This window comes from Cyprinus carpio, chromosome A5 (genome assembly GCF_018340385.1).
Source record: "Cyprinus carpio isolate SPL01 chromosome A5, ASM1834038v1, whole genome shotgun sequence".
NCBI lineage: Eukaryota > Metazoa > Chordata > Actinopteri > Cypriniformes > Cyprinidae > Cyprinus > Cyprinus carpio.
In genome coordinates, this window is record NC_056576.1 from 19,596,625 (window position 1) to 19,611,039 (window position 14,415).

At 38.1% G+C, this 14,415-nt stretch overlaps 1 protein-coding gene across 1 annotated transcript in view; it reads right to left on the bottom strand.

Moving 5' to 3' along the window:
* LOC109090712 (carboxyl-terminal PDZ ligand of neuronal nitric oxide synthase protein-like) overlaps window positions 1-13,515 on the bottom strand; it is a 36,229-nt gene extending 22,714 nt beyond the window's left edge. The window contains 2 exon segments of the mRNA XM_019104545.2: window positions 7,627-7,698; window positions 12,636-13,515. Of these exon segments, the coding sequence (XP_018960090.2) occupies window positions 7,627-7,698; window positions 12,636-12,746 (183 nt within the window). The 5' untranslated portion in view covers window positions 12,747-13,515.
* Between the last annotated feature and the right edge of the window lie 900 nt (window positions 13,516-14,415).

A 14,415-nucleotide genomic window follows, 5' to 3' on the forward strand; every position in this document is an offset into this window, starting at 1 on the left:
ACAAATACAAATCCAATCAATATGTGTAGCAGTTTATGACTGAACTCCTTCAAGTTTTGCTTGTCCCATGAAAACAGTTCACTTAAAACTGCTCCACTTTTGCTCCATTTGTGCAAAAAAGTCAAGATCACAAAATGTCACTTCTTAAAGGACAAAAGGAGTGAATTAAATTTTAATCTTTCTTATTGCTCAAGTGCAAAGTGCATTGAAATATTTAAGATACATTGCACAGCCATTGTTCTCTGTGCATACACATTTTCAGTGAAAAGTTTAAACCTGCAATTGACATTAATAACAATAATAATAATAAAAAACAATTAAAGCTAAAGAAATCTCCCAGGAAACATGGGGGTCAGACTTCAAATTTGGGATAAAGTTGAATCCAAACATCATCTATAAACCTGTCTTGCTTTTATGTCTAATTTCCATTTTGTTAAAAAGCATCTGTATAGTGGGCTTAAAGTTGACTAAGCCAACATACTCAGCACTTAATGACATTCGTTACTGATCTCTCTCTCTCGGCTTGCAAGTGAATTTAGATGCCAGAATATGAGAGAAAAAAATAACAAGTGACATCTCCATTTGTTTTTTAAGTTTTAAAACTCAAAACACAAGTGCACTTGTATTACTAAGACTATACTAGGGGGAAAATTATATGAAGCAATTTCCACAAATAGAGTAAAAAAAGGGGTCTAAAAATAAAAATGAGCAATTTTTGGTCAAACTGTATTTTGTCAGAATGTCCCGCTATTGTAGTGATAGTGCAATAGTGAAGTGATATATAGATTTATCAATATATAGTGAAAATATTTAAAAAAAATTTAAAGATTCAATACTCCATATTCATATCAGCTGCTCGTTCTTCTCTCCATCAGTATTTTAATTAAATAAGTATATGGTCCATTGAGCTGCGTGTTTCAGAGCGAAGCGTGTCAACATGCTCTTTGTGTAAAATAATTAACATACTTGCTACTAAAATACTAATATATTCAGATTATATTTTATTGTTGTTGTTTTTAACTGTGGTATTAAAAATGGTACTGAATATGGATATTGTTCAAGGTATTGTATTAAAAAAGTTATTTTATACATAATTAAAACATCATGACAACACTAATCAGGATAAATTAAATGAACTTTTTCATTGACAACATGGTGACATTTTTTTGGTAAATGGAGAAAAACAACTGAATGAAAAGCAGAAAACCCAAGACAGAGAGGGAAAAAGTGAGATCAGTTATTAAATAAATATGAAATAAATACACTACATATAATGTCTGTTGTTATACCACTGCTTCCATCACACACACAATTTGTGTTTGAAAAATTTTTGTTGTTTGTCTTAGGAATTTCACCTTTGGCACTAGGGATGTTAGAACTACTTCCACTAGACACTGCCATTGGAAATGACCTTGACCTGCGTGGGATGCTGAGAGCGAGTTTGTGTCTCTGCTTGATTAGGATTTCCGCTTGACTTCAGACCAATGGGGAGTGTGTGTCATTTTGACAGAGCGTGTACTTGAGGAAGTGAGCGAGAGAGACAGACAGGGAGAGAGGGAACACTGAACAGACTTCCGAACTCATTTCTTGGAAGCTGAGTTGGCAGAGCTACCTGCTGGGAGTGGGTCGAGGGCCAATCAGTTGATGTCACGCACCCAATGGGCGGGATTTAATAACCTTTACTGTGCTGCTGGCGCTCTAGAATGGCTTGACATTTCATAGTGTGCATGTGTCTATGTGAAAAATGGTGAGAGAGACCATGAACAATATTACATGAAGCATTAAGGCTTGCTCCAAAAAGCTGTTGTCAATTTTTGTAGGCTTTTATATATGCTTTACATGTTGCATCTGTCAGACTGTGCAAAAAAAACACGCTGGGAAAACATCAATCAGGTTTCAAGCTTGCACAAACTTGAGACATGATAAATTTATATATAGATGTATATCTGAATAAAATATTAAGACTTCCTTTCAGAGAATATATATTTTCTAAAGATTAAAGTTTAACACTGTTCCTACTTCATTACTTCATTGTCCTTACTTCTTACTAAATTTGTAATGTATGTGGGTTAAAAAAAAAATATTAGATTTTTTTTTGGTGTGTTCATCAATGCAACCTTGTTTAGGTTCTCAAGGGCATGTACTTGACTGAAAAGATGACAAGACGTGACAGGAACTCCCTGTAGTACCATCTCACAACCTCAACCATTAGAGTTGAGTTTATGTGTGCATTTGTGTGTGTGTTATAGAAATGAAGTTAAAGAGATTGCAGACTTTCTGATTCTGTCTACTGTGTAGATGTTAGAACTGGGCTTTGAAAAATCCATATTAGCCAACAATTAGTTTGGGCCTAACAACATTGTTGCCATTTCAGACCCGTCAGTGAATGACCTGGACTTCATGAGCATAAACAGCACAGTAACAGGTGTGAGAGCAGTTCAAAATGACTCCTTCATTCTGTTTAATGTAGTGTGGTGTTTGGACGTTTGTCCACACAGAATGGCAACTCAAAAAACAGGGCCAAGTATGAGGGCACCATCTGTCCCCTGTGCATGTCTGAGTTTGTGTTTGAACAACAATGTCAACACTCCAGCTTCCGAGTCATATGGATTGTGCAAAGATTAAATATAAAAGATTATGGTTTTATAGATTAAGGGCAGATCTTTGTTAAATAAACAAGTACAAGCACCCGTCATACACTACCATTCAAAAGTGAGGTCAGTGGGATTTGTTTTCTGAAAGAAATTAATATTTTTATTCAGCAAGGATGACTTAAGTTGATCAAAACAAGACAGTATGTATTTAACAGATATGTATTTTACGATGTAAAAAACAAAAACAAAAAAAAAAAATACTTCTAATGAATGCTGTTCTTCCATTCATTAAAGAATCCTGCATTTTTTATATTGATTTCCACAAACATATTGAGCAGAAAAACTGTTTTTAATATTGATAAGAATAATAAATGTTTTCTGAGCACCAAATCAGCACATTAGAATTGATTTTGATGTCACATGCCGAATGGTCATATATAAATACATTATAACATTTAATAGACAAGAAACCTGTGTTTATTTGATCTTTATTTGAAATTTACATTGCTGGCTCTTAAATGAAAATTATATTCCCCATAACCTTGATAACAGGAGGTGCAGAGCCAATTTAGTTTGAAATCTTTCATACAAGTTCATATCACTTTTTTACACATTTATCTTAATGTAATTTTCACATCTGACAGAAATTTGTTTTAAAAATCACCTTTCCAAAGTGAAAAAGTCATTGTTTCATAAAATGACTCAGACAAACACTTATGATGTCATTTTAAGTTTACTCGGCAATGACATTTTAATTGGAAATTACAGGCTCACACACATTCCCTTTCAGTCTCTCTTTTATAAACACACACACATACACACACACACACACACACACACACACACACACACACACACACACACACACACACACACACACAAACAAACAATGGTCTCAGTTAGGCCAAATGGCTTTCCGTGACAAAGTAGAAATGAGAGGAAGAAGCAAAGAGGGTGTAGATCAGGGAATAGAGGAGGAATGGCGGGAAACACAAGAAGATGAGAAATGACAGGCACAGAAACAGGGAATGAGAGACACTCCCAAAGAGAGAGAGAGAGAGAGATACAATATCCCTAAAGTAGAGCAACCATCTCTCCCTCTCTCAGTTTCTTTTTCTCAAGCCCTGAGGCAGTTTTCCCAATCACAAAACAAACTAAAACCCAACAGATGGAGTTCACTTAGAGTGTGTTTCAGCATGCCAGTGAGTGCAGGTGAACGTTAAAAGTGTGCCATGTTTGTGCGGGTGGAGCTTGGCCAAATGCGCTTGGTGCTCAAACACCCTGAAAGTTTCAGGACTCAAGACGTGTTTTGGCAGAGTTAGGGGTTGCCATGGTAATATGGGGGTCCTGGTCTTGCGTAACTGGTCAACACTGACAGAAATAGTCCTAAAAAGTGAGAGAGAGTGTGAGAGAGAAGACAGTGAATGAGAATAGAAGAAAAGCAGCGAAAGAGGGAGGAACCCTGCTGAGTGTGGTGGGACAGAGGATTTACTCAAGGGTTCTTTCCATAAGATTTTCAAAAATGAAAACACATACATTTTGAGACTGTTTTATGTGTATTTATTGTTCTCTGGAGTGAAAAGGGAGTGAAAAGCCTGTGTCCCTGTATATACATGCATGCATTAAAATGTATGTAGTTGTCTCGATGATGTTAATTATTCATTCATTTATCTCACGTTTAATGTGATTTAAATGTGAATCTTGACAGCTTGTAGTTTAGTTTGAAGGGAGAGATGTCAAGCTCATGGATGCTAGTCCATGTAGGCCATTACTGCATCTGTCCCTGAGCTACTGCACAACAATGAAGCCTTTCATTCTCTCTGTAGCCCCATATCAGCCCCCTCCCCATTAGACACACACACACACACACACACACACACACACGTCATCTACTCCCTAACCCCTACTACCTCCTTTTTCCTCTCCTCTCCTCTCCTCTCCTCTCCTCTCCTCTCCTCCTGACCTCTTTATCACATTCTCTCATGGTTTTGTGAGACTGCCATAACATCAGCTTCAAAGTCGAACACGAGCACATGATGATTCAAGATACATACAATATCAACAAAGGATAGATTCTAAAACATATATTCTTTTACACAAACTTTGTCTGAAAAAAAAAAAAAAAAAAAAAAAAAGATTTTAATGGAAAATTTATTCCAAACAGGATATTTCATTAAGTGATGTGTGGTTTTTGTATGGTGGATCAGAGCTCAACTGATATAATATTTAAGGAAAATATTCATCCATCATTATGATGTAATATTAAAATGTTATATAAAGGCAGATGAGAAACTAGAACCCGCTGAAATAAAAGTGAAAACATTACCACTTAACCAATGAGTCATACTTAACTTATATTTGCTCATTCATGCATTCATTCACTGACCTATAAAATCCTAGGCGGACAATGGCAGTTATCAAATTAAATATGAACTGAACAGCATTTGGAAATTAGCAATTATTACAGACCTGATCTCTGGATCAATACATCAAACTATTCATTCTCAAAATTCATTGTTGATATTGTATGTATCAGTTTCTACAAATGTCAATATCAGTCGCTGCATAAAGATAGGCTACTTACACACAAACAAACACACAAAAATTAACATATAAACCCCCATACACAATATACTGTAGTAAAAGAAAAGATGCAGAAAAAAATAAGGACAGTGTGTGTGGGTTTACTCATTTAGCCGAACCTAGCTAAACCTTAGTGAAATCTCCCTTTGGTTACATCCGACTGACAAATTTTCAATTACAAAGATGATTCATAAATAAAAGAAATCTAAATTTACATTTTAAAAAATAACAAAAAAGTGACTTTTACAAACAGGAATATACAATTCATTATAATCTCTAAGTCATTATAATAAATTCAATCCAAAATTCAGTTCCAGTCCTCTAATCTGATTGGACAAGCAGAGTTCAAGAGTTTGCATCACTCCACCGGTCTGTGTCCCACTGTGTTCCAGACAGAAGCTGGAGCATGTGAATGGTGACAAGTGAATGTGGAACTTGCTTAATTATATAAAACAATAGACATCTACAGTATTAGCACATTTAGACAGATAAGTAAAGATGTGTGAGGGCTCAGCAGACATCACTGTTGCTATCGTGTAATTTTGCATATATCAAAAAATCCATATGCACTACAAGGAAAATAAATGACGCAGTTTCATCTGGCAGTCATCCTGAATTGATTTGCTCTAAAGAGATGCATCAGAACTAATACAGCCTAATAAGCTGCTTTATCGTCTACAGGCTTTTCCTTTACATTACATACAGATCTTTCTTGTGTTTGCTTTTTCTTATTTGGTCAACCATAAAAATATTGAAATTCTGGCTAACTCTACTAAGCATACCTGGGAATAAACTAAAACTTCATTAGTGAGATTTCATAATAGACACTATATATAATAACATTACATTACACATTCATCTTTCAAAGACACACACTGCACTTTTCATAGCTTCGTTCTACAGATTAGACCTGCTGAGAAATGAAGGCACAAAACAATTAAAGTCTTAATTATGTTAGCCTATAGTATTCCCTGACTGAAATGTTTCCCAAATGGAAGTGACAGAATGAAGAAGTAAATGAAAAAAAGAGAGAAAATAAAAAGGGAAAGGGTCTCAGAAGATTAGAGACATGGTTATGTGTTGTTTCCTTCATTGGAAGCAGACCACTTTCCAATTAGGTCTGATAACGCAAGACCTAAGGAGCTGTCAATCACATACTGGCATTCTTAAAAGACATTCTGCAAGCTGACCTTTCACCCAATCATCACAGAGAGACTAACAGAAAGAGAACACTGTCAAGTTATGTATCTGCTGCCCAATGCTGAATGATCTCAGAGCGAGTCTGTGAAAGATCGACTCAATCTTCATCATCAACATTATCCTCTTATACTCTTACACACTTAACATCTGTGTTGTATGAATGTGTTCACAGTGCAACAGCAGAAATGTATGAATATTGTTCACATGAATATATATGCACATGCCTATGAGTAGGAGGGACTGCCTTCGGACATTTAAGTGAATAAATATAGCGGAACGAATACCAAACAATTCAAGACAAGGGACAATTTCAGTGCAGGAAAGATAGCATGATCCTTCACAAATCATTCTAAAATGCTGATCTGGTGCTCAATAATCATTTATTGTTATTATCAATGTTGAAAACTGTTGTGATGCTTAACATTTTTGTGGAAATGTGATAGATTTTCTTAGAATTATTTGATGAATAGAAAGCATTTATTTGAAACAGAAAAAATATTTTGTAAAATAATAAATGTCTTTACTGTCACTTTTGATTATTAAATGCATCCATCCTGAACAATCAACTTTGAGCTGTAACAACTGTTCATTCAGACATGCTTCTATGAAGCCCCATCATGGAAAGCTTATTTTCCATTGTGTAAACTAAGCTATTTTAAGTATTACTTTGTGGTTTCATGTACACACACTCAAATAAACATTCACAGCTGGTGCGCAAGAAAAGCTGCTCGTCAGGCCTCGATTTAAAGGGCTGAATTGCCAGGCAAAACTTCATCCGATGACAGTTATTAAAAGCTCATTTACTCAATAACATGAGGAGAAAATGTTTAAGTGAGAAAAGAGAGAAGAAAATATGCTGCAAAGAAGGTCAGTAAAAATTATTTACTGTTGTTTTCAGCAGAATCTAACACAACAACGGCATGAATTTTAGATTTGTCTCTGAGGAAAACCACTAACCCAGAAAATATCAGCAGTGAAACATATTAAACAAACTGACACTGACATTCCTCTAAACCCCAGAACAACTCTATTAGCAGGTCCTATTTAGACATATACATGTTTCTCACTATTTTACACCCACAAGCAAGTCCAACATCCCCTAGATGTCAAAAGGGGATGTACCCCAACCTCCTTGGTCATTTGTATACATTTCCAATCTAAATTTATACTGTCCACACATATATATATATATATATTTTTATATATATATATATATATATATATATATAAAGAAAGTGTCTGATCTTACCCTTATTCTTCTCATAGCAGCAACAATCTCCATACGACTGTTGGGTCTTGGGACATCCAGGCTGCCAACATACTGCAAAAGAAACACATGCTTGAATGTTAGATAAAAAGTGTTCTGTTTATACTCTGTTATTAACTGCAACAGAAGAATCATCCAGTCTAAAATTAATGAGGCAGCTTCATTTGCACAAACACACTTTTTATGTTAACGAATGCCGAGTTACTTTTGCATTGGCAGGACACTGGAAGCCTCATTTCTCAAACTCTATTTATGCTTAAAGGGGTCATTGGATGCCCATTTTCCACAAGTTGATATGATTCTTTAGTGTCTGAAGGAAAAGTCTGTAACATAGTTTGGTTACAATTTCTCAAAGGTAGTGTAAAAAAAAACATTTTTACCCTGTCAAAAACAGCTCTTTTCAGAGCAAGCCATTTTGTAGTATTTTCCTTTAAATGTTAATGAGCTCTGCTGACCCCGCCCCTCTCTTCCAAGCCGCTCTCTGAGGGTCTGTTTACTTTAGCCGCATTCATCGTGAAACTTGCTAATTAGCACATTATTAGGAAAGGCGATTTGCAAAGATTCATTAAAAAGCCTTATACTCACCTTTTCTGTAGGTGAAGCTGGGCCACGAATGATTCGCACTAAGATAGGCGAATTTAGGTGGATTGGGGGCGCATTTCCTTCAGAAACAAATGTAATCCACTGTGACTTCAGTGGCTCAAATGTCAGGAGTAAATGATGACTGCTATGTTCATTATTACATCCAACAACAAAACCGCTTAGGAGACATTACATCTGGTCCAGCGTCGAAACAATGGTGGACTGATGACAGCTCACTCAGGGCAGGTCTAAGGTAAGACGCCAGTCCAGTCTGTGCTGAAACGCTACTGTCAATCAAACTATCGTGGGGGGGGGCTGTCTGTGTGATGTCACTAAGATCGCAGATTGGCTCGATTTGAGAAAGGGGTAAAAAATTTAGTAGATTAAAAAAAAACACTGAGTGGATTTTTATCATTATAGGGTGGTTGTGTACACACACTGCCAACACATATTTCAGTTCAAACAACTTGTAAAAATGCATGTAGCATCGGATGACCCCTTTAAATGTTAACCTAAATCAGTTGTTCTCAATCATTCCCATAGCAACTCATTGGTTCCTTTTGTTTTCCTGTGTATAAATAGCCCTTGTGTTTCCCTTGTGACTTGTCAGTTGTTGTATGTAATGGTGCCATTCTGCTCCTGTTTTGGTTTTTTGTTCATTACTCATAGTGTTTTTGGTTTATTGTTTGTTCTTGTTTTGTCATTAAAACTACCTGCATTTAGATCCACATTCCCTGCCTGCTTGCTTTACCTTTTTCGCTTGCTTAGCTGCACGAGTGTGGTCACGATCCGGAAGTTCTGAAAGAGCTCTGAACCGCTACTGACCTTGCGCTCCAAGCGACGAAGGTCACTGCAAGTTCTCTAGGTCGTGCGATGTCCACACTTGTGGTCCAGGAGCACCATCTCTGGCTGTGTCTGGCTGACATGGCAGACGCTGAAAAAGTTTGGTTCCTCAATGCCCCTGTGTCCCAGACTGGCCTCGTTGGCGACGCGGTCGAGAGTTTTGCCCGGCAGTTCTCGGCTGCACAGAAGCAGACTGAGGCGATTCGTCACATCCTGCCCTGGTGGCCAGCTGCTGCCTCCACCCATCCACCGGCCACAGTGCTCCAGCTTGCTCGTCGCCGAGGGTGGCCCCCTGCATCTGCCCATGCTCCCATGCCACATCCACAGCAGCCTTGAGTAAGTGGCTCCGTTGAGCTGGGCGTAGGCAGGCCGCCCCGCCCGTCCAGGCCCCCCTGACGGTGAGCGGAAGAGCAAGAGGCCCCGATACAGGCGACCCTAATAGGGAGGAATCGGCTCTTTGGGGGGTGGAGAATGCACCTCTCCCTGCCCAGGAGGAAGGCCGGGTGGAGAATCTGGTTTCTAAAAATCTTGACGAGAGTGCAATTTCCTATGTCTCTGGCTCCCAAGAAGGCACGAAGAGTAACTGATGGACCAACACCGGACCACACTCATCCTCCTCTCTCGCCAGCACGTAGCAGCGAGCGGTTCAAGAGTGTCATCAAAGGCCCTACTCACGCACCCACTGCCAAACCGTGGAACCAGGTAAGTGTTGCGCATATTATTGTTAGTGCACTGTGTTGCGCATATTATGTTAGTACTATAAGGCCCTTAATGGGTTAGCTCCTGCGTACCTAACTAGTCTTCTACCACACATCAATCCATCACACTACCTAAGGTTGCAAAACTCTGGACTTTTGGTAGTATCTAGGATAGCAAAGTCCACTAAAGGAGGTAGAGCTTTTTTCACATTTGGCTCCCAAACTCTGGAATAGCCTTCCTGATAACATTCACTCTCTCTGTTTAAATCTAGATTGAAGACACATCTCTTTGGCCAAGCATTCAAATAATGTAACTCATGATCTTGTACTGCAGTTATGTCTGATCAAATGCACATTATTATTCTTTAGCTTGGGTTAAACAAATCAGTTTTACTTGTTTGGAACAGCAGCTATGCTAATTATGTCTCTATTTGTTTCTCTGTTTTTGCCATGGATGTTATTAGGATTTACACAAACTTCAGCCCACAAGCCGCCCGAGATGGGTCCCTGCGTTCCACCTCGCTGCCCCACTGCGGATGCGGTGGTGGTTCCGCTGGTCCTGCTTTGTGGGGGAAGTCGTGGCCTAATGGTTAGAGTGTTGGACTTGCAATCCAAGGATTGTGAGTTCGAGCCTCGGGCCGGCAGGAATTGTAGGTGGGGGGAGTGAATGTACAGCGCTCTCTCCACCTTCAATACCACGACTGAGGTGCCCTTGAGCTTTGGCGGACCATCAGCCTCAGCTGTGCGACTCAGTTCGCCTGGAGCATCTGCTTCATGGCAGTGAAGGTGGCTAATGCTTCTGTCCTGCGTAGGGAGATCGCAGTCCTTCTGGCAAAGGATGCGATAAGGCCCTTCCCTTCAGCTGATATGAAGATGGGGTTTTACAGCCCCTACTTCATTGTACCCAAGAAACGCGGTGGGTTACAACCAATCTTGGACCTGCATGTCTTGAACCAGGCCATTCACCGGTAACCGTTATTGATGTTGATGCAGGATGCATATCAGTACAAGGTCCTGCCCTTTGGGCTGTGCCTGTCTTTTCGTGTCTTCACGAAAAATTTGCGCAAGTCACTCTTGCTCCCCTCAGAGAGCAAGGTGTTCACATCCTCAACTATCTCAACGATTGGCTTATGCTAGCACAGGTTTGCATTCGATGGGGGGGGGGGTCTAGGGGGGGTCCGGGGCTAGTTGCACCCCACTAAGGATGGCCCTGTGCGCAAGTATGCGTCATCCCCAGTGAGTCTGGGTGGACGAGGATCAGGTCCTGGTTTTGGTGCTTCCACTGTCTAAATCTGACAGAGATGGACAGCAAAACTGACAACAGATCAGCAGTTCTAGCAATTTATACAGCTGATTTAAGCTGTGAAAGACAAGACTGCAAGACTGCAGTCAGAATGTGTGACTGCGATTGTGAGTGGTTCTAGGTCTTGGCTTTCCAGCTTTGGCCAATAAAATTCCTGGAAGATAATCCTGCATCACAAATTGGAGCTAAAATTACTCAGCGATAGGCTTCTGAGTGGCTCAGTGTAAAAAGCTTTAGGTTTTTTAGTTTTTTTTAATGTTAAAATTAGATAGAGGAGTTATCTGGGACCTTAAAGGATGTCCTGGCTTTTATTAATGGGCACAAATTAAATATTTATCAATTGGTCATAACCAGGCAGGTCAGAAATGCTGTATGCCGAACAGGACATTGGTTGCTGTAGGCTATATGAATTTAAGCAATAAAGAAAACCATTGTATAATATTAAAAATAATGTTTATCCAGCAGAAAATCTAGCGGAGTTTTGTGATTTATAGTGGTGGACAAAATACACTGATTATCCCAAAACCTCAACCACTGATTCAGAATTGATGTCCAATGCTCTCGCTACCAAGGCGGCTGAATGTGTTTTGAGACAGCCACAGAGTAGAGCTAAATTTATTCAATGAAATGTTAATGACCCAATGTCCCAGTCAAATCTGCTTCTGAACCACAGCTTCTGAAGAAACCAAATACCCTTCAGAGTTTAAAAGACGTCTCGGCTCAGTTAAAGTACCAGTGTGACCAGCCATGCAGCCATTACTAGGAAAGTTGTACCAGAAACCAAAAATTGTTTATGCAAAAAAAATTAAATAAAATAAAAACCTCCGTACAGGTCAGTGACATTTCTCATCTGGATCTATTAAGTTAATCAAAAAGGCATTAATTAAAAAGTAACTTCCTACAGACGACGTGAACATGTTTTCAGTTTTTGATTTTTATATTTTGGAGGCCTAAAGTAAAAAAGAAAAAGAAAAAACAAGAAAAAAAAAACTCTTGCTTGCAAAAGAATAAAGGCTGTAATTATTGAGAAAAAGATATATATATATAGTATATTAGATTACAATCTAAACACAGTGATCGCCTGATCTAAGATAGCATGGCACAATCAATATCTAGAAAGCATGTGTTGTCATGTAAAAAGAAAACAATTAAATAGTGAGATTATTTTAAATATCTTAAATGCTTTACAGAGCAAATCGAGTAACCCTACAAAAAACCGTAATCAAAATGCCTAAATTTTTGTAAAGAAAATATTACAACCAAACTAAAATGAATATTAAAATTACATTTCTAAGAACTGTGCACATGTTTTAAACCACATGTAAAAAGATGTATCCTTTTTTTCTATTCGGTGACATTTTCATTTGTTTGTGTCTAAAATCATGATTAGCCATTACATGATCCTTACTCTGTCTCATGTGGAATTACTCTTTCTGCACACACAACATTGAATGACCCACTTTACGCGTATGTGGGCTATTCCATTTGACTACATTAATGTATTGGTTAATATAACCAGCAATAATAACAATGGCAATGTTTACAGTAGATATAGTCTGTTTCACCTTAGCTTGGAAGTGTATTCCGTGTTGATACGCTTCCTCGTTGTGAAGCGGGACTCGCGAATCCGCCACATCGTCCACCAGGTTGTACCTGTTTCTTCCGTGCATTTTCATTGGGACCCGTCCGGATGATCGACAAGAAATTCCTTCAGCCAGTCCCAAAGCTTCAAAACTACTGCCAGCTAAAAAGATTGTTCTAGTTTAACCAGCCGAAAACACATCGCGTATACAAGAGCGATTCAAAGCGAGGGAGCCCATTATAATAGCAGCCCGGGAAAAGCTCAATGAAATCACAGACGCTTCAGCACAAAAGAAATGGGTTGGGCGCCTGTTTCCCCTTCTCAACCCGCAGACATCAGCTGCGTTTATACAACTCTGGCTTCGGATCAAGTTGTTCAAGGAGAAGTTTATTAAAAGAGGCGCTATGGATGAATTCTGCACGTCTCGTATCCTCCTAATGACATGCTTTATTTGCGTTGCTCTCTTCAACCTCTGATGCAGTTCTCATGGAGCAAAGTTCCGTCTGCTTTAACAACCTTCAAGACTTTCAAACACTACATACAGCATAATAAAAGCAGTACTTCCTTATAGTTCATAGATGAATAACAATAGAATACAAGTTCCAATGTATGCAAAAAAAAAAAAAAAAAAAGTTTGCAAACAGGTGTGGTCCAACTCCTCAGTAAGGAGAATTTCCAGAGGAGAGTTTTACTGGAGACGTTATGTAGGGGAGAATGAGGCTATTTAGTCACACTTTTTGGACCAATATTTTTTTCAGAGTATGTTAGTTTCCGTCTGGACACACGTTTGATTTTTTTAGTTACAAACAAACAAACAATAAATAAAATTGGATATCTGCACCATTATTGCCAAGGAAATCTTACAAATAAATTAATTATTAATAAAAAAACAATTATTGTGTTGTCAAACATTATTTTATCTTAAAGGGATGGTTCACGAAAAAAAAAAAAAAAAAAAAAATCTGCCATCATTTAGCTACTCACCCTCATGTCATTCTAAACATTCTTCAACGTTTTCAGAAATGTCTCCATACAATAAATTTTTATAAACATTCTTACAAACATAATATTTTGTATTCCGCAGAAGAAATAATGTCATACTGGTTTGGAATGACATGAGTGAGTAGCCTAAATGATGACAGTATTTTCCCTTTTGGTTGAATCCTGCATCTCTCTTCATACATATGTGGAGATGAGTCTGTGTTCAAATCACTGGGTACTGCAAAACATTACAGAGAGACTGTTAATGAGAGAAAGTGAGAATTTCTTTTTTCAATACTGACACAAGTGCTCCCTCTGCTGCATCACAGAGGCGTTATGGGCACAATATGGGTTTTCAGATTAAAGACTAGGATGTCAGATTTCTCAGAAAACAATTATCTTTATCACGTGACAGTCGTCAAGTCGGTAATAAACTACGATTTTTGTAAGGTTTTCCCATTCATTGGATCACACTGAAATACAGACATAGGCTACTGTACGACTATGATTAAGATGAAAAACAGGCAATTTTTGCATTATAGCAAGGGGACATACCAAATACTAAGAAATTCTGAAATTCATGTTTTTGTTCCATTCTTGCTGTTAGACTGTAATGGAAAATAATAATAAAATAAAAATAAATAACTAAATAAATGAATACAAATAAATGATAAAATAATGCAAAATATGAACTTTTTCACGAATGGGATCTGACTTGTGGACCCTACTGTATATACACATACACTGAGGGAAAGAGAAACAAAATATTCTGTTCCCGTCCA